Raw genomic sequence first — 24452 nt, 5'->3', positions numbered from 1 at the left:
CAATGCCTGCCATGTATGGACACAGTAGGCATTACACACATAGGGCATGAAATTGCAAACCCTAATAACATTCATCAAAATATGTGAAGAAGGGCTTCCCTGGCGGCGCAGTGGTTGAGAGTCCGCCTGCCGACGCAGGGGACACGGGTTCGTGCCCCGGTCCAGGAAGATCCCACATGCTGCAGAGCGGCTGGGCCCATGAGCCGTGGCCGGTGAGCCTGCGCATCCGGAGCCTGTGCTCCGCAACGGGAGAGGCCACAACAGTGAGAGGCCCGCGTACCACCAAAAAAAAAAAAAAAAAAAAAAAAATATGTGAAGAAAAGTTTAACAGAACTACAGAAATGAACAGATACCAGTCCAAATTCTCAATGGGCTATTTTAAACACATCCTCTGAGTGATTAAAAATTCAGTAGCAATATGGAAGAGTTGACAATACAAAAAGTCTATGGACACATAAAACACTGCATCCAGTAACGTATACGTTATTTTCCAAAATTTGCCGTATACTGGGTCGTAAAGTGAATCTCATCAAATTTCATACAAAGCATGCGTGAAATCATGAGAAACATGTTCTAGAACTACGTGCAGTAAAGCTAGAAATCAAGAACAAGCCAAAAAACCTCGAAAATCCTCATTTGGAAATTAACATTTCTAAATAATTCACACAAGCTGGAAAATGTCTTGAACTGAGTGCACCATCACTCCCCATTGTACAGAGGAGGAAACTAAAGAATCGGTCATTTGAGTAACTTGCCCAAGGTCACAGAGCAGAGGCAGGATTTGAACCCCAGAAGCCTGATTCTAGAGCCTCACTCTTTACTGTCGTACTTTACTGTTTCCCTTAATTGTAGAAAAATAAGGTGAATGTTATGATGGGCAGCAGCAGTCTTTCGTCTCTACATCACCATGTCCAGCATATCAAAAGGCCTTTATACATTTAAAAATAATTGATTCGTTTTTTTAGGTAGGTGAACATTTACTTGGTTACAGAACTGACAGGTACTGAAAGGGGAGCGTAGCAGAGATTCCCCTCCCCACCCCCAGACAGCCGGGTGCCCTCCAGAGGTAATGCTGTCACAATCTTATGGGTCCTTTCAGAAATATTTTATGCACATATAAACGAAGACACATATTTTTTCTTTTTATCTAATGAATAGCATATAGGCACATTTTTCTGCTCTTTGTTTCTTCACTTTAATGATCTATCTTGAAAATCACATTAATGCATTTGAAACACCCTCATTCTTTGTACAGTTGCAGGGTATTCCATTGTGTACGTACTATAATGTAATCCATATTCTGTTGCTAGAACAGTAGGTTGTCACCAATCTTTTGTTATTTTAAACCATGCTGTGGGGAATATGTCATTTTGCACATGTTCAACTAAGTCTGAAATACCTATCCATCCCAGTTACTGGAATCTGTCTCGGTTCCTAAAGATGTATAACCAGTTACACCAAATCTGAGTTACCTAAAATGATGACATTTATTTTTGCTCACGGATCTGCAGTTTTGCCCTGATGAGCTCTGTCGGGATGGATGTCCCTGCCTCAGCAGGTGTCATCTGCGGCAGTTCATGGCGGGGACTCTGAAGGGGTCTTGCCCACTCACGGGGCTGGCAGGTGATGTTGGCTGCTGGCTGGGACCATGGCTGGAACCAGACTTTGCATGTGGCCCCTCAGGTGGCCTAAGCCCAGAGGTGGGTCCTGAGGGAGAGCCAGGCTTCTTGCCTTTGTGACCTTGCCTTGGAAGTCAGGCCTGCAGTGAGGCAGTCCCATCAGCTCCAAGGGGAGGGAAATAGAATCCACCTCTTGCCAGTGGAGGGGCAAAGTGCTGGAGGAGAACGTGGGGCTGAAAATACTGTCCTCACACTTTGGGAAAATCCACTCTAGATGTGGATTTGCTTGGTCACGCATAGGTACAGTCTTTTTTTTTTCTTTTCTGTCCTTCGTTGTTGGCATTGCCTACCATTATTACTATTATTATCGTCTTGGCTGTGTTGGGTCTTTGTTGCTGCGCGCGGGCTTTCTCTAGTTGCGGCGAGCGGGGGCTACTCTTTGTTGCAGCGCGCGAGCTTCTCATTGTGGTGGCTTCTCTTGTTGCAGAGCACGGGCTCTAGGCACGTGGGCTTCAGTAGTTGCGGCACGCTGGCTCAGTAGTTGTGGCTCGTGGGCTCTAGAGCGCAGGCTCAGTAGTTGTGGCGCGTGGGCTTAGTTGCTCTGCGGCGTGTGGGATCCTCCCGGAACAGGGATCGAACCCGTGTCCCCTGCATTGGCAGGTGGGTTCTTAACCACTGCGCCACCAGGGAAATCCCCTACCATTATTTTTAAAAAAATTTTTTATTGGTGTATAGTTGATTTATCAACACAGTGTTGTGTTAGTTTCTGCTGTACAGCAAAGTAAATCAGTTACACGTATACATACATCCACTCTTTTTTTTTTTTTTTTTTTTTTTTTTTTTTTTTTTTTGTGGTACGTGGGCCTCTCACTGCCGTGGCCTCTCCCGTTGCGGAGCACAGGCTCCGGGCGCGCAGGCTCAGCGGCCATGGCGCACGGGCGCAGCCGCTCCGCGGCATGTGGGATCTTCCCGGAACGGGGCACGAACCCGTGTCCCCTGCATCGGCAGGCGGACTCTCAATCCCTGCGCCACCAGGGAAGCCCCATCCACTCTTTTTTAGAGTATTTTCCCATACAGGTTATTACAGAGTATTGGGTAGGGTTCCCTGTGCTACACAGTAGGTCCTTATCAGTTATCTATTTCATATATAGTAGTGTGTATATGTCAATCCCAATCTCCCAGTCTATCCCTCCTCCTCCCCTCGGTTTCCCCCCTGGTAACCACGTTTGTTTTCTACATCGGTGACTCTATTTCTGTTTTGTAAATAAGTTCATTTGTGTCATATTTTAGATTCCACATATAAGCGATATCACATATTTGTCTTTCTCTGTCTGACTTACTTCACTATGACAATCTCTAGGTACAGTCAGTGTTGACAGATGTTTGCTAACTGCCCTTTGGAGAATGTGTCCCAATTCACTCCTAACAGCAGGGCGCGAGAAACACATTCAGGACGGATTGAGGGAAAGAACGGGTTAGTGGACGTGCCGCAGGAGTGAAGCTGGTGCACCATGTGGCCACTGGGGGGCGGAGCTGCGCCCTCGGGAGGCTCCCTAGCACTTGGTGACACGCACTTTAGCAGAAGGAGGCCGGAAGCTCCCTGCATCCGGTCCGTACTTCGGGGTCGCACGGCACGGATGCCTCGGTGGACGGAAGAGGGGAGCCGGGATCACAGATTTCCGTTTCTCTAGCTCATCTGTACAGGGGGCGTCTGTTCCCCGTGGAGAGTCCTCCCAAAACCACGGGACCGGGACTCAGAACCCACCTGTCTTCTGCAGGGGCCTCACGGGGTGATGCAATTCCTTTACAGGCAGGTTTCCAAACGGCCTCCGTGTTAAGCCGGGAGTCGCTCCGCCCCGGGAGAACAGGAGATGCTGCTCTGCGGCCCAGAGACCGTGCGGATGCTGAGCCCCGCTCCGGCTGTTGCCCAGGTGATTCCAGGGGCGCCGCTCCTCGCCCCGCCCTCCCGCGTGCAGAATCCTCAGTCGCTTCCAGGGACCCCAGACCAGAGACCCCGAGACCACGGGCGTTGTGGGCTCCGGGCGTGGCATCCTACGGGCAGCAACTCCCACTCTGCAAACGTCTGCCCACACGGTCGTTTGCGGAACCTCACATCCTGAGATGCAGGCCCGCCCTGGTGTCATCATCATACAGATGCCTATTCCTGACAGACCCAGTGGGGATGTCCGCGTCCACCACTGAGACCCGGGCGGGGCTCGGGACCTGCTGGAGTCAGGGAGGGTCGCGGGAAGCAGCACAGCGCCTCGGGACATCCAACAATTTGCTTTTAGTCCAAAGTGGGGGACCAGCAGCTTTCTTCGGCTGAGCCCTGCCGCCTACCATGAAGAGGCCGTGTTGCCCCTTGCATGGACTCGTCTAGTTCTGGGGTCCATTTGTGCCCCAGCCCCTCGCTTCCACCTGCAGTCCAGCCTCAGTCCGGCAGCAGGGAAGGCTGCCCAACGAGTCCTCCTGCAAACTTCTCCAACGCCTGGGAAGGCGGGGGCGTGGAGTCCCATCAGGAAGGCCTGGTTTGAACCTCAATCCTGGGACCCCGGGCGGGTCACGTGGCCTCACTTTTCTCACCTACGAAACGGATCACAGCCCCCACGGCACAGAATCGCTGTGTTCAGTCAGAAAGCACACGCAGCCATCCTAGCGTGAGGCCTGCCACGGGGGGCTGCCGGGGGGTCAGCCCCTGTGCCAGGCCCGCCACTCTGGCCCTGCCCTGACCTTACAGCTCCCAGCCCTGATGCCTTCATCCAAACAGGAGATGCAGGCGTCCTGGCCACACTCACGGCAGAGGCGGGTCACGCTGAGACTCAGCACCAAGGCTGCCGGGGCTCACGAGCCTCCCTCCAGCTTCCCCCCCCCACGCTCTGTTCCTCCAGCTGACGTGGACAGGCCCTTGGGGACACGGCAATTGCTCCCCCTGCATCACCTGTGTTGGGGGGCAGGTTGAGTGTCAGGCCTCGAGTGCCGGCTCCACCAGGGCCCAGCCCCGCCTGACCCTCTGACCCTCTGCTGGACTAAATGGATGCTGGACTTGGCCCTGAGCCCGGCGCTGGTGGCTCCAGGCCACAGAGGGGTGAGATGCGCTCCTCTCCATGCCGTGGCTGGCCCCTCACTGCCCTCTATCCCCATCCACTAAGGAGCCCGAACACGGGGAAGCCTGCCTCCTACCCTCCCAGGTCGGAAGCGAGGCCTCTGTGCTAACCTCCTTTCCGGATTGCTTTCTTGCAGTGGCCTCGGAGCAGACTGCGTACGAGCCAGCGGGCAGGGCCGGTATGGGTGGGCAGGCTCCAGCAGGCTCCCTGGGCCCCCAGGCTGAGCACAGGCGCGTCTTTTTCGTGCAGAGGTGGAGGGCCCGCCGGGGCGTTCATTAGTCTCTTTGACCGCTTGTCTTAGCAGAGGGCACATAACCATGGTACTAGGTGTGGGGCTGACTGGAGGATGTTTATTCTGTTTCCCATTTAAAGGCAGTTACCACATGGGAAAGGACAACCTAGGGTGCTCCCCACCCTGGGTGGTTAGGGACCCACCCGCCTGGGTCAGCTCTGCAGACCAACTGCACCCGGGGCGAGGAAGCCCCCTGCCCCCCTTCCCCACCCCGCGTGACGGGCCAGGACCCCACAGCAGCATCTCTGTAAGACACGCGGCCCGAAGAAAATCAAGGAAGTGCTTGGCTCTCTTCCACGCCACCTTTGACGCTGCCCGTCCCCGCGGGGCAGGGCACCCCCCGCCATCATAACCTGCCCCACAGGCTGGTTTTATGGGCCATGAAGGGAGATATGGGAGCCTTTAAGAGTGGGGTGCTCACAACCCCAGGAGAGAAGTCCCGGGAGCTCGGGGCCAATTCATGCACCTGCGTGCATCATGCCACCTTGTTCCCACCCCAAGGACCCCACGGCGGTAGAAATAGAACCGAGAATCAGACTAACATCTCCCAGTCCAGCCACGGGAGGACGAAGCCCTGTCCAGTGAGTGACATCAACGGGGACAGCCCCCAGGCAAGGATCAGGCCCCAGCATTTGTCTTCCCAGGTTCTGAGGCCAAGAGCTCAAAGGGGCTCCTAAATTACCTGCCCCGGGACCATAACATCTCCCAGGGGCTTTGGGCAGCCAAGACCCATCGATATAAACAAGTGAGAAGCTTGGTGGAGGTGCCGAGCCGCAGGCAGGTTTGGAAACGAAGGGACAGCTGCCCTGAAAGGAACATGGAGCTGGGCCACCGGATGTGAAATTAGGGATGGCGATTCTGCATCCCTGCGCCTGGGGTCCAAAGACGAAGATGACCAGCAGGGACTCAGCTCACCCCCGAGTGCACCAGGGCTGCACAGAGCCTCCTTCAGGAGCCAGAGTGACAGACAGCCCCTTCCTGTGGTCTGGGGCCCAATGTCCAGTCCATCTGGTGCCTCCGCCGGCTGAGTAACAGCCTAGGTCACCGCAGGGGCATCTCTGGGCTCCTGTCAACCATGTAAGGGCACGTGCTGACCTGGTGTTTCTGGAACTTTGGTGTCCCTAAGAATCACTTGCGTGATGGGATAAACTGTGGATTCCAGAGTCTCGCGCTCAAGGTTTGGGAGAGGGCCCGGAAATCTGCATTTTAACACGCATCCCAGGTAACTTTGAGGTGGGTAGGGTGAGGGACCGCACTGGGAGAAAACCCCGGCTCTGCTGGTAAGACAGGGAAGGGGCGCCTGGCCTGGCTCCTCCCCCCACATTCAGGAGCACCTCGGCTCCGATGCCAGGCTGAGTCCTCTGTTAACTGCCTTGGGTCCCTGTGCCCCCAGCGTTGCCTCAGAACCCGCTGTGGCCGCCGGGGGGCGGGGGGCGGCGGGGGTGGGGAGTGGAGGGGCGGGAGCGCCCTGGAGGGGATTACGAGAATACCCCGCAGTGACTCACTCAGCTCTGCCTCTGCACAGGCCGTTGAGACTCTCTAACTTACAAATCAAATGAATGCCTGGGTCCTTGAAATATTTCAAAGGAGCTCAAAGCTAACAACACCCGACCTTAATTATCAAGGTCATAAAGTCTCGATTTCGAGAGGGTACATTTCGACCAACCGTCACGCGCGCACGAGGAAGGCAACGTCTGATCCACGGGAACGCTAAGTTACACTCACGTCTGCAGGATGTGAAGGCTACATACTCTTCAATTGCCCGACTTCAATTGAAACTGGTTTTAGGCCAGAACAGCCGAAGCACATCCTAGAATATTAAATGCTTTGAAATGTCACTTCATGCGAAGGCTTGGTAGACTTTAATTACTCTCAGAGGGCATATTTTCTTCATTTATCTTCATTGTGAATCAGCGACCAATTCACCACCTCTAGCTAACCATGGTGCCGTGTTTGAAGCTAATTACTCACATCACAAATGTGCGGGACAAATGCAGTGGGGGATTTGGAAAGACGACAGAAGCAAATATTCACAACAGAGCTGTTGTGTTTGGGCAAATACACGTCCAGCAGGTGTCAGCTCTGTGAAGAAAGTGTACTTTGAAAGCAAATCTCTTTCTCATCTAAGTCCCTGTCAAGAAAGATACCGCTACAAGTTACTCACACCTGCACGTTCAATGTGTAAGTCTTCTCAAGCTTTGACATACCTCTGGATTAGCGCTGCCTTTGCAGAACACAAAACTGGCGCACGGTACGATGCGCTGTTAGCGGCGTGAATGCTTCTTGGTCTAAGGATACGAGAATCAGAGAGCGATGATGTCAAGCAGTGGTTCTCAAACCGTTAAGTGGTGAAACCATATTTTCAAATGAACCCCCAATAACAGAATTTACATCTCTAACACTCAGTGAAAACATTAAGGTTCTTTGGGGAACATAAAAATTTGAGACTGGGGTTAATTAAGGCCGGCAATTTGCAAAAGTAGCTTCAATCTCCACATTACTTATGTGCTGTGTTTTGCCGGCGGTTTAGAGAACATCCCGATTCACAGACATAAGGAGGTGCGTACAGCAAGCGTTTCAGAGCACGCCACGCGCGCAATCCTTCTATACCATATGAATAAAGATGTCGCAAGCTTTACTGCAGAGTCCTTGCAAAAACAGGTTTGCCTGGTAGAAAATCTGAACCGTTGGTAGTCTGTTATATTTTGGCATTCAACAACAGTCTGCATTTTAAAAAATCACATTTAAAAAGATTTAAAAAAATAAACATGGCATCAAATATTTACAGACTGAGGGCTCCTGGGAAGGAAGGACTAACCCATTCCAGACCAATTCTTTACAGAAAACAATTATAAACTGGACAAAATAGACCTCACAACTATTTAAGGCACTGGAGAGAAATCAAAAAGACAGTAGAGGAAGCTGATGCTTGGGAAGGAAAGAAGTTTGGTGCATTTCCTGTTTTTTAATGGCTTTTTTTGCCTGAGGACAGGCTCCATCCTGCCAAGCAGGGCAGCTAAACTTGAATAGAAACCCTGAAGCCTTGCTGGCGTATCCCAAAGTCCACTGGCTTAAAGAATAAGAGGACCAAGTTCAGAGTGACCAGAGGAGATAGAAAGTGGAGGAGGATCCAAGAAAGGAGAGCCAGAGAAGGGACATTCTGTGAAAAACTGCCCACCTCGCGGTGATCCTGCAACTAGGCCTGAGTAACGCCAACTCCAGGCAGCCTAAGCCAAAAGAACTTAAAAGATTTCTGCTGTTATACATTGCAAGGGGAGTGGGGACGCATTGGGAGCTTAGTTCTAGCCATGTTAACTGTCTCTCTTAAAAAAAAAAATTGGCACTTTTCAGAGGAACATAATGGAATCCAGAGTCTCTAAAATGACTTATCACCAAGTTTAGGATACAAACCCAAACTACTAGGCATCGTGCGCTCAAGAGAGGAGGCCATCAATAGAGATTCATCCTGAAAAGATCCAGATGTTGGAATTAGCAGGCAAAAATTTTTAAAGAGCTCGCGTAACTGTGTTCGAAGATGTAAAGGAAAATAATTTTAATTTTTTTGCTGTGCTGCGAGGCATGCAGGATCTTGGTTCCCCGGCCAGGGATCGAATCCGCGCCCCCTGCAGTGGAAGCTCAGAGTCTTAACCGCTGGACCAACAGGGAAGTCCCGGAAAATAAGCTTTTAATAAATGAACAAGTAGGAAATCTCATCAGAGAAACTATAAAAAAAAGAACCAACAGCAAATCCTAGAATGGAAAAAAAAGAACAATGAATAAAAGATATGCTAGATGGGCTTAAGAGCAAATTATAGATTACATATGAAGATCCAGTGAACCTGAAGATGGAGACATAAAAATTATCCAATCCGCAAAACAGGAAGAAAAAGAATTTTTAAATCGAAAGAGTCCCAAGCAATTGTGGGCCAACATCAAAAGGTCTAACATATGTATACAGGCAGACCTCGGAGATACTGAAGGTTTGGTTCCAGAACACTGCAGTAAAGCGAGTCACATGAACTTTTTGGTTTCTCAGTGAATATAAATTTATGTTTACACTATACTGTAGTCTATTAAGTGTGCAATACATCTAAAAATTAATGTAAATGCCCTAATTTAAAAAACTTTATTGCTAAAAAATGCCAAAACAATTAACAATAGTAACATCAAAGATCACTGATCACAAACCACCATAACAAATATAATAATGAAAAAGTAAAATATGGAGACAGTTACCAAAATGTGATGCAAAACATGAAGTGAGCAAATGCTGTTGGAAAAATGACACCGACAGACTTGCGTGAGGCAGGGCTGCCACAAAGCTTTGATTTGAAAAAAATTCAGTATCTGTGAAGGGCAATAAAGCAAAGCACAAAACGAGGTCTGCCCGTAACAGCAGTATAAGAAGGCAAGTATGGAAAGGGGCAGAAAATATATTTGAAAAAATAATGTCCAAATATTTCCCAGATTTCATGAAAGACATAAATTTACAGATTCAATATCAGTGAACCCCAAGCAGGATAACTACAGAGAAGATCACATCTAAGGATGTGGAGCAACATCGCTGATGGCGATAAAACAGTATATCCACTTTGCAAAAGTCTGGAAGTTTCTTATAAAACTAGACAGGCACCTACCTACGATACAGAAATGTCACTCCTAGATATTTATCCAAAGATAGATGAACATGTATGTCCAGAAGGGACCTGTGTTAAGTCTTATCCAAGAAAATGGATAAACCCACTGTGGTATATTCATACAAAGGAACAGTACTCAGCAACAAACAGGAACTAACAATTGACACACGCAATAACGTGAATGAATTTCAAGAACGTTACGCTCAAAGAAGCCAGATGCAAAAGGGCACGTACTGTTTTATTCCATTAGATGAAGTTCTAAACAGGCTAAATTAACCCATGGAAAACAAACAAACAAAAAGCTAGAACAGTGGTTGCTCTGGGGACTGGAATAGGAGAGAACTGAATCTGAAAGCGCCCGAGAGAACTTTCTGAGGTGAGGATAATGTGTCTATCTTGATGGGATTTGCACTACACGAGGGCACACATTTTCAAACTCATTGAATGGTATACCTAAGATGTGTGCATTTCACTCTAAGTATGTTTTACCTTAAAAGACTAAATGCAAATATTAAACTCTAATTTATGATATACTGAAGTGCCCAGGGGTGAAGTATACTGGAACTTTGAAATGCATAAAATAAGGTGGACTGATGGACGGGTGGATGGATAGATACGGGTGCGTGGGCATTTACTGAACAGGTCTGCTGTGGAACAGGGGTGCCACAGTTTGAAAATAAGACTTAAGAGACCAAGTTCTGCAACCCCAGCAATGGCCAGATTCCCCATCTTTAAGGCTAGGGAGCTGGACTAGCCTAGCACTAAGAAGCCTTCTAAATATAATATAAATAAATAAGTAAAACTGACCTAAGTGAAACTAACACGCTACATAGAGTATTAGTACTAAGGCACGAGGCTGTCAAGATCAATGAATAACCAACATGCTGCAAATATGGAGAGATTTTCTATACGTTTGAAGCTGCAGCTGTGGTGGCTTAAAAAGCCCCCTCAGGGGCTCCCCTGGTGGCACACTGGTTAAGAACCCGCCTGCCAATGCAGGGGACATGGGTTCGAGCCCTGGTCTGGGAAGATCCCACATGCTGCGGAGCAACTAAGCCCGTGCGCCTCAACTACGGAGCCTGCGCTCTAGAGCCACAACTACTGAAGCCTGCATGCCTAGAGCCCCTGCTCTGCAACAAGAGAGGCCACCGCAATGAGAAGCCTGCGCACCGCAACAAAGAGTAGCCCCCGCTCGCCGCAACTAGAGAAAGCCTGCACATAGCAACGAAGACCTGATGCAGCCGGAAAAAAAAAGCCCCCTCGGTCCTGAGTACTGGGCCCAGGAAGGTCTCCATCCTATTTGTACCCCATCTCATGACACCCCCCTTCTTCTCGCTCCATTTCACTGATACTTGGGTTCCATGGTCACCTGTCACGGTCTTTCCCACTCAGCAAACACCAATGCTGTCCCCGCTATTGAGAAACTCCCTCCCCGCCCTTGGCTCCCAGCTAATTTCTGCCCATTCCTAGACCGCAGCTTCCCCTGGTCCCGTCTAGACTGAGGAGACCTCACCTCACCCCTGACTAAAGTACACAGACAATGATCGAAATTACTTATTCGACAACATATGACGTCTTTCTCTTTAGACGAGATGCTCCACGAGGGTTAAGACCGACCTGTGCCTCATCATCAGCAAGTGGCCTGCGGACGCCTATGGCCCACATCCCCGTCCGCCGACAAGGTGTCCGGCACAGTTCTATGCACTTTACGCGGGTTATTGCATTTACACTCTTCTTAAGCCTTCGAGTGTGTGTTGACGAAGGCTTCTCTTCTGCTCTTTGCTCTTTCTTCTGCAGGCGACCATCAGTCAGTAAAGCTGTGTGGACCCCTACGAAGTGCCAGGTGCTGGGCTCCACAAACCGGCTGTAACAGTAAACACGAGGCCCCACGTCTGTGCTGCGGAGCCCAGGCTGTCGCGAACACACCCAGATAGAGTGGGAGCCGTGCGTCCAGGGACAAGGAGGAAACACGGGGTACCTGGCAAAATGCTTCATGTTTTAAAAATGGCACACAATTAACTTTTGGTGAAAAAAAGTAACTGGAAAATGTCATTCATCCAATCACTGCACAAGCAGCTGCTCGCCATCGAGGGGTCGGGCCGTGCCGGGAGGGTCTCAGGACATGCAGGGGAACGTAGCACACGCGGAGCACACCATGCACACGGGCAGCTCGGGGCAGCGGCCACAGCAGCCTCGACGCCAGCCTGCTCCCGCTAAGGCGCCCCTCTTACCCCCCGACCCCCTGCAATGCTGCAGTTCAGATCCCCCGGGAACCTTCCCCGGGCCAGCAGCTGATCTTCACTCTGTTCCCTCCCACAGGAAGCAGAGAGAATGCCCCTTTCAAAGGTTAAATGGAAGCATCTCAGAAGCAATCAATGCTCCAGAGTATCAGTCGCTATGATAACCGAGACTGGATGCGGTCGAGACGCCTCTGTCTTCCGGGCAGGTTGCTTCCTGCTCTGGGAACGGCTTCTTCTTTCTAACTATACCAGTGCTTTCCCGACTCACTCGAGAATCCAACCTGAACTCCTGGTTACGCAAGAATTGTGCAGAAATTTAAATGGAAATCAGAGCAGTATCTTCTGTCACCTAATAATGAAAATGCTAATTAAAAGCCCCACCCTTGGGCTTCCCTGGTGGTGCAGTGGTTGAGAGTCCGCCTGCCGATGCAGGGGACGCGGGTTCGTGCCCCGGTCCGGGAGGATCCCACATGCCGCGGAGCGCCTGGGCCCGTGAGCCGTGGCCGCTGAGCCTGCGCGTCCGGAGCCTGTGCTCCGCAGCGGGAGAGGCCACAACAGTCAGAGGCCCGCGTACCGCAAAAAAAAAAATAAATAAAGCCCCACCCAACCCCCAACTTCCCCCCCACCCACGTCCCCGCCAAAGATTAAACATACAACACTGTTATAAACAAGCAAAAGTGTTTAGGGTTAAAAGTGTAATTTTATTTAGATGTTACTTGTACATAATCTATAGTAAGATATACAAACAGATAAAAATTGTTTACTAGGAGGTTTTTTTTTTTTTAATACCACTTTAAATTCAATGTACAACAGCATTGGTAATACTGCAAGATGACAGACTCTGGTTTAGAAAACAAAAATTACTTGCTACTGTCGCTGACACATTCCCATGAGTGTTCAATGGATGAAAATGTATCATGAATTTCAGCTGCAAATTATTACAAAACTTTCACAACCTAGCCACTTGGCGCTCAGAAAAGATTTCGATATTCTAAAAATTCACTGAAATGAAAATGCTAATTCTCCAACAGTATACTTTTTACTGAAGAAAACCGTAAGTGACCAAATCTTAGGGTTTGGGGCCAAGAACAGAAAATCAACCACATCATGGGTGGTTCTGAGGAATCTTCTCATCCCTCTGCCTGATCTATGACATGAGGAAAAGCTTGTAAGAAATTAAACTAAATACACACTGGGGGAAACGGGACAATTTAAAATAACCTTACAACATACAACTACTTTAAAATGTAAAATCCACGGATATGAGGGATGCATTTACATGTTTTTCTCCATCTGTTTTGTAAATACTTTTTGAAAATGAGAACGGACAATTCAAAATAGTCACCTTTTCCTTTTCATGTACTATCATATTAGAAAAAGTCTGGATTTCATTTTTAGAATAAATCAAATGCGCTGAGAAAAATACTGCAAAAAATAATCTACACTGGATTTTAGTCCTCTCCCCTTCTGTTAAAGGCTACATAACACATCAGGGCAAAAGCTTTTTCACTAGTCAGAATATCAAGTTGAAAATAACTTGCTAATTAAACTACAGGAAGACAACCAATACTTAACAGGCTCGTGAATATTTACGGATAAAGTGCCACTAATTTTATCGTAATGAGATATAAATAGAAGAAATCCTGACATGGATGGTAGCTTTACGCATTCTCTCCATCCTGAGGACAGAAGGGCCATAAAAAAAAAAAACCAAAGAAGCATTACCAAATACAAGTTCTAGAATGACACAGGTGATTCCTTATCCAAAGTAAAGCTAAAGACAAAATATTATAAGAAAGACAAAATATGATCAAAACTGTCCCAAGGAAAATGCCAACACAGTTGGCCTCCACATTGGGGGAAAAAAAAAGGAGAGAAATTAAAGAGAGAAACTGAGAAGTTCATTAATAACTACTACTTACAGGCAATAAACGTATGGCGACGAGCTCCAAGACACAGAAACTCAATCAAGGACCACGTGCCCAGAGAGCTGGCTTTAGCTGAAAAGACTCAGATAACCCGGCCCGGGCACTGGGAAAGGTAATACAGACCTGAGGCTTTTCAGAGCTCCAACCTAGGTGACTAAAAGCCCGTCAGCCTGGCCTTACAGGATGACCACGACCTTCCACAGGCCACAAGTGTCCCTCGGGGACACAGACGTGGTGGGGGGCCAGTGACGTCCCGAGGAGAGCTCACTGACAAAACCCGGCAGTCGGGGTCCTGCTGACATTCTACCACCCACCCAAACACCTCCGTCTCAGCTACAGATTCCTGGGTCGCAACTGAGAGTCACTAGGACCCACAGTCCGTTTGACACACGGTACGGACGAAAGAACTGCTCAGTGGGTAAAGTGTCTCGTACATCTGTGAAGTTATATCTGAGATCAAAGCCTGAGATGTTTATTCCTTCCAAACAAGCAGTTACCCTTCACCCAGCATTACAGAATGTCAGCTCTCATTCATGAGTTTCCCAGGGGTTTGCCTTGGGCAGGAAAATCTGCCTGGGCTCACGTGTCACCACATGGGAGGGGCGACTCTCCTCTGAGGTGCCTGGTCCAGCCTCGTGTGCTGACGACCGTGTGGGAAAGGGACCGATGTACCTCTAGGACAGAGCGAAGGCCCTACTCGTGCTGGGTCCCTAAACGGCCACAGCACCAGGAAAGGTGAAAAGCTGCCCAAGTCTCCTTTCACCTAAACTGAAGCGGTCAGGATTCAGACCAGGTGGGGCGAGGTGCCACCCGGCCCCTCATCTGCAGCACCGAGGCCTCCACGCGGCCTCACTTGGCACATGGCTCCAGAAGAGAGGTTGTACAGGGCTCTGCACCCGGGGCCACCCGGGTCCGGGCAGGCTGGCACCCGAGCTGCAAGGACTGCCAAGGGTTCTGTGTGCCATCGCAGACGGCAGTGGCCCTGAAGGAAGAAGGGCTGTTCTCCACTTTCATTACGACTGCGCTGCTGAAACCTCTTACAAAACTCCTCAACAAGCACCGACTCCATGGATGCCCACAGGGGATCCTGCCTGCAAAGGGCCAAGTTCCCATTTCACAAGAGTGAGCAAAGGAAACGCAATTCTTCAACAGAGCGTTCCAACGCACAGAGGCTACCGGGCCGAGAGACTGAAAACAGAAACATCTAATTCTCCTACTTGTCAAATCTTTCTCTCTAGAACCAACTTCTTCTGAAACACATTAAAAAAAAAAAAAAAAGTGGAAACAATATCACTTACTGATAGGAAGACATCAGTCTGACGCAGTCATTCATCTTGCAAAGACCAGACATCAGGCAGCTTCACAAACACACAGCGAGTCTGCAGGATTCTAATGATCAAGGGGAGCGAACCCAAACTGCACTAAGTACTTTGATGGCCAGGAGAAAGGAAGCAGAAGGCTGTTTTCAGGACAATGCAATAGTTACAGCTTATTTCCTCGTATGCAGCACGGTTTGCTATGTTTCGTGGCACTTAAGTATTCCACAGTAAATACTGAAAAACCCAGAATTTTTGCATGTGCTAGAGCAATCTCACATTATCGATACAAAAGTCGCTAAGCTACGGGATTATAATACCACTATGTGGGCGCCGGGGCCACAGAGATCGTCAGCGCACTCCCCAGCCCGGTGCCCCGGGCGCCAGCCTCAGTCGGACCAGTCGTTCTCGTCCAGCTCCGAGTCATCGTCCGAGTCGCTGTACTCGACGGCGATGCGGCGGGACAGGATGGTGGCCACGTCGTTGCCCACGGGCTCGCGCTTGGCTTCCTGCTCCTGCAGTTCTTGCACCTTCTTCAGCTGGATTCCTGGATACACGGGACACGGCTTAGAATGACACCCCTCGGCTTACTGCTCCAACCACACAGAACGGACAGGGAAGGCTACCCGGCGGCTGTTCTCCCTACTGACACTCTCAGAAAAAGCTTGAGAAATCTGAGGGGAGAAGCTTGGGAAACAGAGTTTCACGAGCAAGAAAAAAGGAATGTGCAAAGTCATAAGGTTCTTTACAGCGATGCGTTGAAATGTAAGAAAGTCAGTTACAATTTCAGCGCACACAGCACCGTGAAAGAAAACTCCAGGACGGCACAGCCTGACCTGGCAGCCACCGGGCACGAGAGGCTGTTTCAAGGTAGATTTACGGTGGCCGGTGGCCCCCATAGTGGACCGTGCTCCTGGACAGCCTGGAACCCAAAGGCTTGGGAAACAGAGCCAAGTTCCTGGCTAGGAGGGCGAAGTAAGTGAGGAAGCTCAACTTCAACAATTACCGTTGAAAATGGGTATGAGATCGCAATCATCTTACTCTCTTACTTTTGTAAGTAACAAAATGGGATATCTAACAATGTGCTGTGTTATTTCCTTAACCTTTTCTTTCAGAGTAATTTCAGACCTCTAAAGTAGCCGTAAGACTAGTAGAAAAACGTTCCCATATAACCTACTCAGATTCCCCAACTGATAACATCTGACCAAATTTATCCGCTTTCGCTCTCATTTACACACACACACATACTTTTTTTCTGGACCATTTGAGAGTTAAGTGGCATATAATGTCCCTTTGCCCCTAAAATACTTCATGTGTCTTTCCTAAAAAAAAAACTGATCAAAATCAGACTATCAGCAGAGATACAATAGCACCATCTATTCGGGCTTCCCTGGTGGCACGGTGGTTGAGAGTCCGCCTGCCGATGCAGGGGACACGGGTTCGTGCCCCGGTCCGGGAGGATCCCACACGCCGCGGAGCGGCTGGGCCCGTGAGCCACGGCCGCTGAGCCCGCGCGTCCGGAGTCTGTGCTCCGCGACGGGAGAGGCCACAGCAGTGAGAGGCCCGCGTACCGCAAAAAAAAAAAAAAAAAAAAAAAAAAAAAAGAGTACCATCTATTCTATGAATTTTATTTAAATTTTGCAAACAGACCTAATATAACAAACGAAAAAAGTTTTCCACCAGGTTTGGGATCCGCCATGGGATCTCACCTGTTACATTACTTGCCACGTTTCATTAACCTCCCTTAATCTCTGTGTTCTACGACCTTCATGTTTTTGTAGGACGTCCCTCGATGTGGGCCCCTCAGAGGTTTCCTCTGACAGATCCAGGTTACGGATCCCTCTCATTGGACACGGCTCACAGGTGTCAAAAAGCAAAACACTGTCCTACCAGGATCCCAAACGCATGATCAGTGAGGTATTCTGACTCTGGGACTTTTTTCTTGACAAAATCATCGTGCGTCAGTAACGTCAATGCATACAAGAGCTCCCCGCCCTGATCTGACCAGAGACGCTCCACTTCTTAAGGTTTCATGCTCTGGGGTTTGGTGTAGGACCTTCACCTGACAAGGGTTTTGCTACTTAAATAAATGTTGAAAATCTACTGGCTTAGCACATCAAACTAAAAATATGAAAAGGCTAAGTAAGTTACATCCTAGGTTTCTAAAAAAACTAAATCACTGACATGAGCTCATGTTCTTTCATTTATACTTTGGCCCTGAGAGTAGAACGCAGAGAAAAAAGATCCCATTAACTCGTGATCATTTTTATTATCCGTTTCTGCTCAAGTAAAGCTTTCCTGAATTCAGTGCTTTATCACTGAGCTTACTTTGCACTGAAAAACAAATGTATCCACTATTAAGAAAAAAGAAAACCAAACAAGGCTCCTTCAACCCTCTTCTACCGGCCCTCTGGGGCAGAGGGGGTCCCTGGAAGCAGACGAGGCTGCAGCCGCCGGGACAGGGGGCAGCGTCCCGGGACGCGCACTCACCCATCCGAATGGCAGCGAGGAGGTCGCTCCGGGCGTCGCTCACGGGTGGCTGCGCAGCCTCCGGCCTCTTTGCCTCGGCTCCAGGCGGGCCGTGCATCGGGGAGGGGGAGAGCGAAGAGCCGGCACCTGGAGGGCCCGGCGGCGGCGGCGGGGGGCCCGGGGGGGGCGGGGCCGTGACCACCAGCCCACCGGAGGGAGGGTGGGTAGGACCCGCGTAGGAGGGGCCGGCGGACGCTGGGAAGGGGGGCTGCGTGGGCATCTGGAGGGGGCTGACGAAGGCAGTCTGTGCGGAAGGGATCATGGGCGGGGGCGGCGGCGGCGGGGGTCCTGAGGGGTTGTAATACTCCATGATCTGTGCCGGGAGCATCCTGGCGGAGACACGAAACAAGAGTCACCAAAGAGCAACCCAGGGTCCCAACCTCGGAGGTTCCTGCACGCCTCGGAGAGGGGCCTCCCCGGACAAGACGCACACTGGCAGCTGAATTTACAACACTGCAGGACACGAACATCCACGCTTTGGACCACAGAACCACATAAATCCCTAGGTCGGAATTCAAGAGCATCTACTGACGTGCACCAGAAAGTTAACCACTGAAAACGTAACTTTCTGTGGAACACTGGAACGGCTGACTGCAGAGGTAAGAAGGCAGCACAAATGCATCCTTTGCACGAGGCATCTCAGAAGTGGGGGCTTGAAAACCCATCTTACAAGGGTTCTGTGGCCAATCAGGTTGGAAAATTCTGTATTTTATATCGCGTCTCCATGGCAATTCCCCAAGCCCATGACGCCCATCAGAACACCCAAAGCTTTGAAAACCCCTCCAAGCCAAGAAATCTGCTGAGTTCTGTTTAGCCAAGAGCTTTCCAAACCAACTGGACCGCAAACCCTCTCTGCCTGATACTTGGTAAGAGCCACAGAACACACTCTGGGGATCCTGACTTAAAGAGAACCAACCACAGGGAGAAAACCTCGGGGAGCTGAGGGACATACATTCAGAATGTGACCCACGCTGCTCTGGAGTGAAGAAAAACACTGTTGATGGAAACACATTTTCAACTTCCCTGGGCGCTGACTCGGAGGGGCTAACTCTTTAAAGACTGAGGTTGTGCGAAAACTACAGCCTATCAAAACACAGGCGGGGGCTTCAATTAACAAACGCTAAACAGGAGGGTCTTTGTTTAGGTGGTGTTCGAATTTCTCCCGAACGACGGAAAGCAAGAGGACCTGGTGGCAGAAGCGTATTTGGGCACCAAGAGGTCCGGGTCACATGTACAAGTGTAGCAAGAACCACACTGTATAGCCTTCTCCTTTGAGATGCGAGTTCTCTGCGGTTCGCCCGGCATATCAGAGAGACACTGGGGCATCTGGGACAGGCTCACAAAACTGGCAGCTCATCCTTTGTCAATGCCTTGGCTCAGCCATTCAGACATAAAGGGGACGTGCGTTCGCGAATACAGACACCAACCTGAGGTTTCTCTGTAATAAAAAGGGGGAGCAGCATGACACTGCATTTTTTCACACAGGATCTCTCACGACTCACAGCATCCGTATCCGGTCATTCTTGGCTGCATCCTGGCCTCCACAGTGTGACTATTCAGTGAACATTCTTCCACCACGCACAGCAAGACCCCAGCGCAACGGCAAGCCACGGTCAGAGCCGGGAAGTGGGGAATTACCCGTAGTCGGCGGGAGCCAGGGGCGCGGGGGCCTGCGACGCCTCTGCGGCCTGCGGCGGGGGCGGAGGCGGCTTCTGGGGCCGGTTCAGGGCCAGGTGCCTGGCCGAGGCCGACGGGGGCCGGAACTCGTGCTCGGGGGCCTGGGCTGCCGGCCCGCGTGGCGGTGCGTCACCGGCTCCGTGGGAAGGCGTCCCGGGCTGCGGGTGCAGAGAATGGTTGGGGGTGGCAGGATACGAGTAATCCGTGACGTCCGACGCGTGGGACCTGACGGCCAGAACCAGGGGTGGGAGAAAACGACGTAAGTGAAAAAGATTTCCCCTGCCAGGCATCAGCATGTATTTGAATAATAACACGGCCAAGGCACAGAAATCACACGCTTATTCCCTTTCCCGTCAACTAGGTCTAGGCCCACAAGCGACAATGTAATCACGACTTTATCAGCAAGCGCCAGGGTTACGCGGATTCAGAGCCGCAGCTTTGAAGTGAGTGCATCAGACGGACACGGGCGGGCAAGCGGCAGACAGCAGAGCCCCCTTCCTCAACATCGCAGCCGACCCTTTTCTAAGAGAGGCTGCGAGACACACTGTGCGTAACTTGAAAATGGCATCGGAGACCTCAGATTTTAGGGCAGCGAAACTGAGCGCCTATGATGAGACCTTATCAAATGGCAGACGAACCGGATACATATTAACAGTAAGAACAGAAAAAGAAATCAAGGATGCGATACGGTGAGTCGCAGTTTTCTTAAACCGAAGAAACGTATTTAGCCAAAAAGGAGAGGAGGAGTGCGGTGCCATGCGCAGAGGCCCTCTTGCTGTCTCTGAACGCACGGGTGGGAGGGAAACTCTGAAAGGAATGCACGTCTCGTTTTAGTCAGCAGGGTTCAGGAGGATGCTGGTACCCGGCCGCTGGGGGAGGGGAGGGCTCGGCAACGTCACAGGGTGTTAGTCACCCGGGTTACGGGACGCGTGGTCAGTACAGGGGGCACATCCTCTCGTGACGCCGAAGCAGGGGGCTGCTGAGGCTGCGATCCAAGAACAAGCGGAGCGACAAACCCTCTGGGCGTCCTGTCGTCTCCCGAGCTCCCTGCCTGCTGCAGTTTCCTGGCGTCACTCATAAACTCAATGCCCATCTTCCTTCTCTCCCACTCTTCTCTTCTCGTTCTTACTTTTCTCACACTTACTTGCTGGTTTCTGTTAGGATTCAGCTTGTGTCTCTCCCTCTGAAGGAAAGAGGCAAACACACATCGGGTCTTTGGAATTCAGACAGTAGCGTCCCTGGAGCGTCACACCACACCGAAAAGGTCTTTAAATGGCAAAAGATCGCTGGCTCTTTTCTTTTTCCTTCCCTAATTGCAATATAATAATAACCTGTAACTCACTTTCTTCTCCCCGAAGTGCACTATAAACTCTAGATTACGGTGTGCGTATGACTGCCTTCTGAACTATGGCAACTGCTTGCTGGTCAGAGTTAAAAATATTTTCAGCGGGGGAAGACTCTGACCTGTATTTAGATTTATCTTATTTTAAAAACGTAAATACCTAAAACTCTGGAGTCCTTGACGATGGGTGCCTGGCTCTGTCGGGGGGGGGGGGGGGGGCTACGTCACAGACTGGGCATAACTTTCTAAGGGAAACGGACTCATCTACAAAACACGGAGTGCTTCTGAGGGGATGAGCAGCCAGGAACTGGGAGTACTCTGGCACAATTTGGAAAGCTGTCCTGTAAAGCAGCTTGGTGATAAAGGGCCGAAAGGAGGCAATACAAACGGCATAATCGGATGGAGGAAAGGAACGGGCGGTGAATGTCCGACATCAAGAATCACAGCAGGAGAGCGGGAAGGACAGGGCTCTGACGAAGGGTGGGTGGGAGACGGGACCGGTCACTCGAGGGGTCACTGCCCAAGTACAGGGGACACCGGTGGGCTGGAGGAGAGGTGAGGAGGGGGGTGACCTCTGAGAGACAAGGACCCCTACAGGAAGGCAGAAATCAGCCACAGAAGACACGGCACTAGTGTGGGCGTGAGCGGGTGGTCCTGAAGCTGCATGAGCGTCAGGAATTATCTGTTATGGGAAAGAGAACTTGGAGGAGTGAAGACAAGATGGAAACAGGAGGAAGTAGGTGTAGGCCAGTGGAGACCCAGTGGGAGAATCAAACGAATCCCGCAGGGTTCTGTGGGTGGGAGGGTGGGCAGAGTCGGACGTCTGCAACACCCAGGACAGGAGGAGGAAAGGGGCGAGGACGGTGGGCAAGGAGGCATCCTGCTTCCGGATCGCTGGGGAGAGCAGGGGGCAGGCACTGCATCAAGTCTTATCCTAAACGTACGCTGAGAATCAAACCATTCCTGACCATCTACAAAGAGAGTAAAAACTTATCATCAGTTTATGCAATCAGCTTAAAATATGTCAGTTATATGAACAACTTGCACACATACCATGATACTTGATACTCAAATTTCCCTCAGTTATCCTGAATACATCCACTAAAAACCAAGTTTCTAAGTAATACTTAAAACATGAATACAAGAAGTTAAAAAAAATCAAAAGATAGAAAACAGAGCAGGATTTCACTTTTGTAAAAAAAAAATTTGCACGTTTACAGGAAAAAGACCAAAGAAAGAAACACACAAAAATGCAAAAAAAGTGGTTTCTTTGGATAACAGGATTATGAATACTTTAATTTTTTCTATAATTTCCAAATATGGAAAGTTTATCTTATTTCATAATAAGAAAAATAGTGATATACTTTAGTCAAATAAAAAATCAAAATTTCCAAAATAATTTAAGGGATATCATCCATCAATTGTACACCCAGTATGGCACAATCCAATCTCAGATTCTAGAATAAATATCAATTATTCAACTGAGGGATTAAAAAAAGTCATTTTCCATCATCTACCTACTGAAATGAAAGGGAATATATGGAGAATTACAAAGTATATGTTTTGCATGAGTCAACAGTCACAACTAAGTTAGCTGTAAAAAAACAAAACCCAAATGGCCCTCCTGGGAGCTATCAAGTTCAAGCACTTCTCCCACCCAAAGAACTATGGGCACAAGTGTGTCATCGTTCTTACTTTCCACAGAAATAAACTGACATAAAGGTTAAAACTTGAGGCCAGGGCTCAGTTAAAGCTCCAATAATTCTCTAATAGCTAACCGATCACAGCTTGTACAGAAGAATGACCTAGACCTGCCTCATAGACAATGACTGACAGCCCTTGTGGGGTAGGAGTACCTATAGGGCTGTAACCACCAAATATTAAAAGCATCTTCCGTCTGTCAGTCTGTGCTAAACACTGAGGTTAATAAAGACAAACATAAAAAAAAAAACAAAAACCCAGATCTAACGCAAGGTCCAGGTTGTTGCTGTTTGTGAAACATCCTTGAATCACGTAAGAATTCTCTATTCACATTTTTAAACACTGACGGAAGACTCCAACTTTACAGAAGCAGAAATAGGAAATTAACCGTAAGTTACAATTGACTGGTCAGTTCTTCTCCTTCAGTGAAGCCCTTTTGGGATAAATGCTGCTTACTGACCACATCTTTCACATCTGCAAGAGAGATTTTTACTTAATTGCTAACAAATTTTTAAAATAAACTTCAACACAATTCTCCTCCTGCAGTTAGAATACATAAGATTAGCGAACTGAAGGAAAAAAGTCTTTGTCCATCACTTTTAGAAAAGGTTATCAAAAAGAACAACAGTTATTCCTTGATCACATCAGCCACCACCTACCAATCGGTTCAGGTACCAAGTGGCAAAGGAAAGGCAACATTCTAAGCAAAAGAGGCAGAGAGAGAATTAAATGATTATTAAAATTAAAAGGGTCAGTATAGGCAGTTACTATGCCAAATTCAGAATCAATGTTAAAACAGTACATCTAGGTTAATGGAATGCTCGAGTTAAGCCAGAGAGACAGGAAATCCCACAAAGTAACCCAACGTCATAGAAAACTGCTGTAAACTATTATTTCGAAGTCAAAGCATATATACCGTTCATTTTTAAGGAAAGTTTGGAAACACACTGTGGGCCACAGAAGCACAATGTTACCATGCATGTCCATTTACAGGGAAGCCAAGGCCGGCTTTGCACACACACACGCACACACACCTAGTGTCTGGGGACAGGGATCCCTCGGAAGACGCTCCGTGGTGTACGCTCTGCGACAGCCTGGTGTCGGGTCTAAGCTCTTTGTCATACGCCATCATGTTCCATTCCTGGCGCCTGTTTCTCGCTTTTCTAACCTTTTTCACCTCCCGGGTTGTGCCATCTATACGCTTTTGCTCCTGACGTCCGGGAAGGAAGGCAAGCGTGCCGAGACAGAGGGAAGGAAAAGAGCGGGTTAGTGCAGCGGCCCCGGCAGCCACGAGCCTGGCGTGCAGGCAAGGCAGGCCCGTTTCTATCACTCCCGGGTCAAGAACGTTCTAACACGCTTACCCAACTCAGACCCGACCAAGATAACACATACCTAACGATTTAACGTCGACACATCAGGGTTACCGTGCTGCGACTTCAAGAGTCGCTTACCATCATTTTTGGTCAAGAATTCTCACTTCACTAGGGTTCAGCTCGTTTTCAATGTATGACACCTTTTAGATCCCTATTATACTCATGAGATACCTGCCCGCACCAGACAGAGAAATCGTTTCCCACCCCTACACCATTCTGACTTGTTAACGTGCAGTCATCTTTCAAAGCATAATTTTAAATGCTCCATTTCAGTTTGAAAAGGTTATTGCAGAATATTTAAGCGAACCCTGCAACTAGCTTAACAAAAAAAACAAGAACTTACCTTCCCTCCCGTACAAAGAATCATTCCTGCTCCAGCCCTACTTTGCCAGCAAAAACGTCTTCGATAAATAACTTGGGTCCTACGCAGGTGCTTCTTTAAAGGTGAGGACAGTTACTTCTACGTGTGTTTACGTCCCTCCTGCTTCCCCCGTGAGATCTGCTGACCTTTAGGGAGGTGAACTATGCGTCTTTAAGTCCTACGCTCCCCTCACGGCACCTCCACGCACGGCTCTACAGAGGGTCCACGCTCAGTAGACGCGGACTGAATGATCACGTCCAGGTGAGCGATGGTGCTCACTACGTCCCAGCACCTGCCAGGCCCGGACGGTACAAACAGCAAACAACAAAAGAC

At 49.3% G+C, this 24452-nt stretch overlaps 1 protein-coding gene across 2 annotated transcripts in view; it reads right to left on the bottom strand.

The window, feature by feature from the left end:
* Positions 1-12572: 12572 nt before the first annotated feature.
* The window catches only part of WASF3 (WASP family member 3), a 92660-nt gene continuing 80780 nt past the window's right edge, over positions 12573-24452 (bottom strand). Inside the window, exons 7-10 of one of the 2 annotated variants that reach the window (XM_032611682.1) lie at positions 23420-23595; positions 19304-19567; positions 17627-17994; positions 12573-15683 (exon numbers count right to left, since the gene is read on the bottom strand). In XM_032611682.1, the coding sequence (XP_032467573.1) occupies positions 15526-15683; positions 17627-17994; positions 19304-19567; positions 23420-23595 (966 nt within the window). In that variant the 3' untranslated portion in view covers positions 12573-15525. Of the gene's footprint in view, positions 15684-17626; positions 17995-19303; positions 19568-20358; positions 20526-23419; positions 23596-24452 lie in introns of both variants that reach the window. The other variant, XM_032611684.1, reaches the window with a different exon arrangement.

Source organism: Phocoena sinus, chromosome 18 (genome assembly GCF_008692025.1).
Source record: "Phocoena sinus isolate mPhoSin1 chromosome 18, mPhoSin1.pri, whole genome shotgun sequence".
NCBI classification, from domain to species: Eukaryota; Metazoa; Chordata; class Mammalia; order Artiodactyla; family Phocoenidae; genus Phocoena; species Phocoena sinus.
This window is presented reverse-complemented; position numbering and strand designations above follow the sequence as displayed.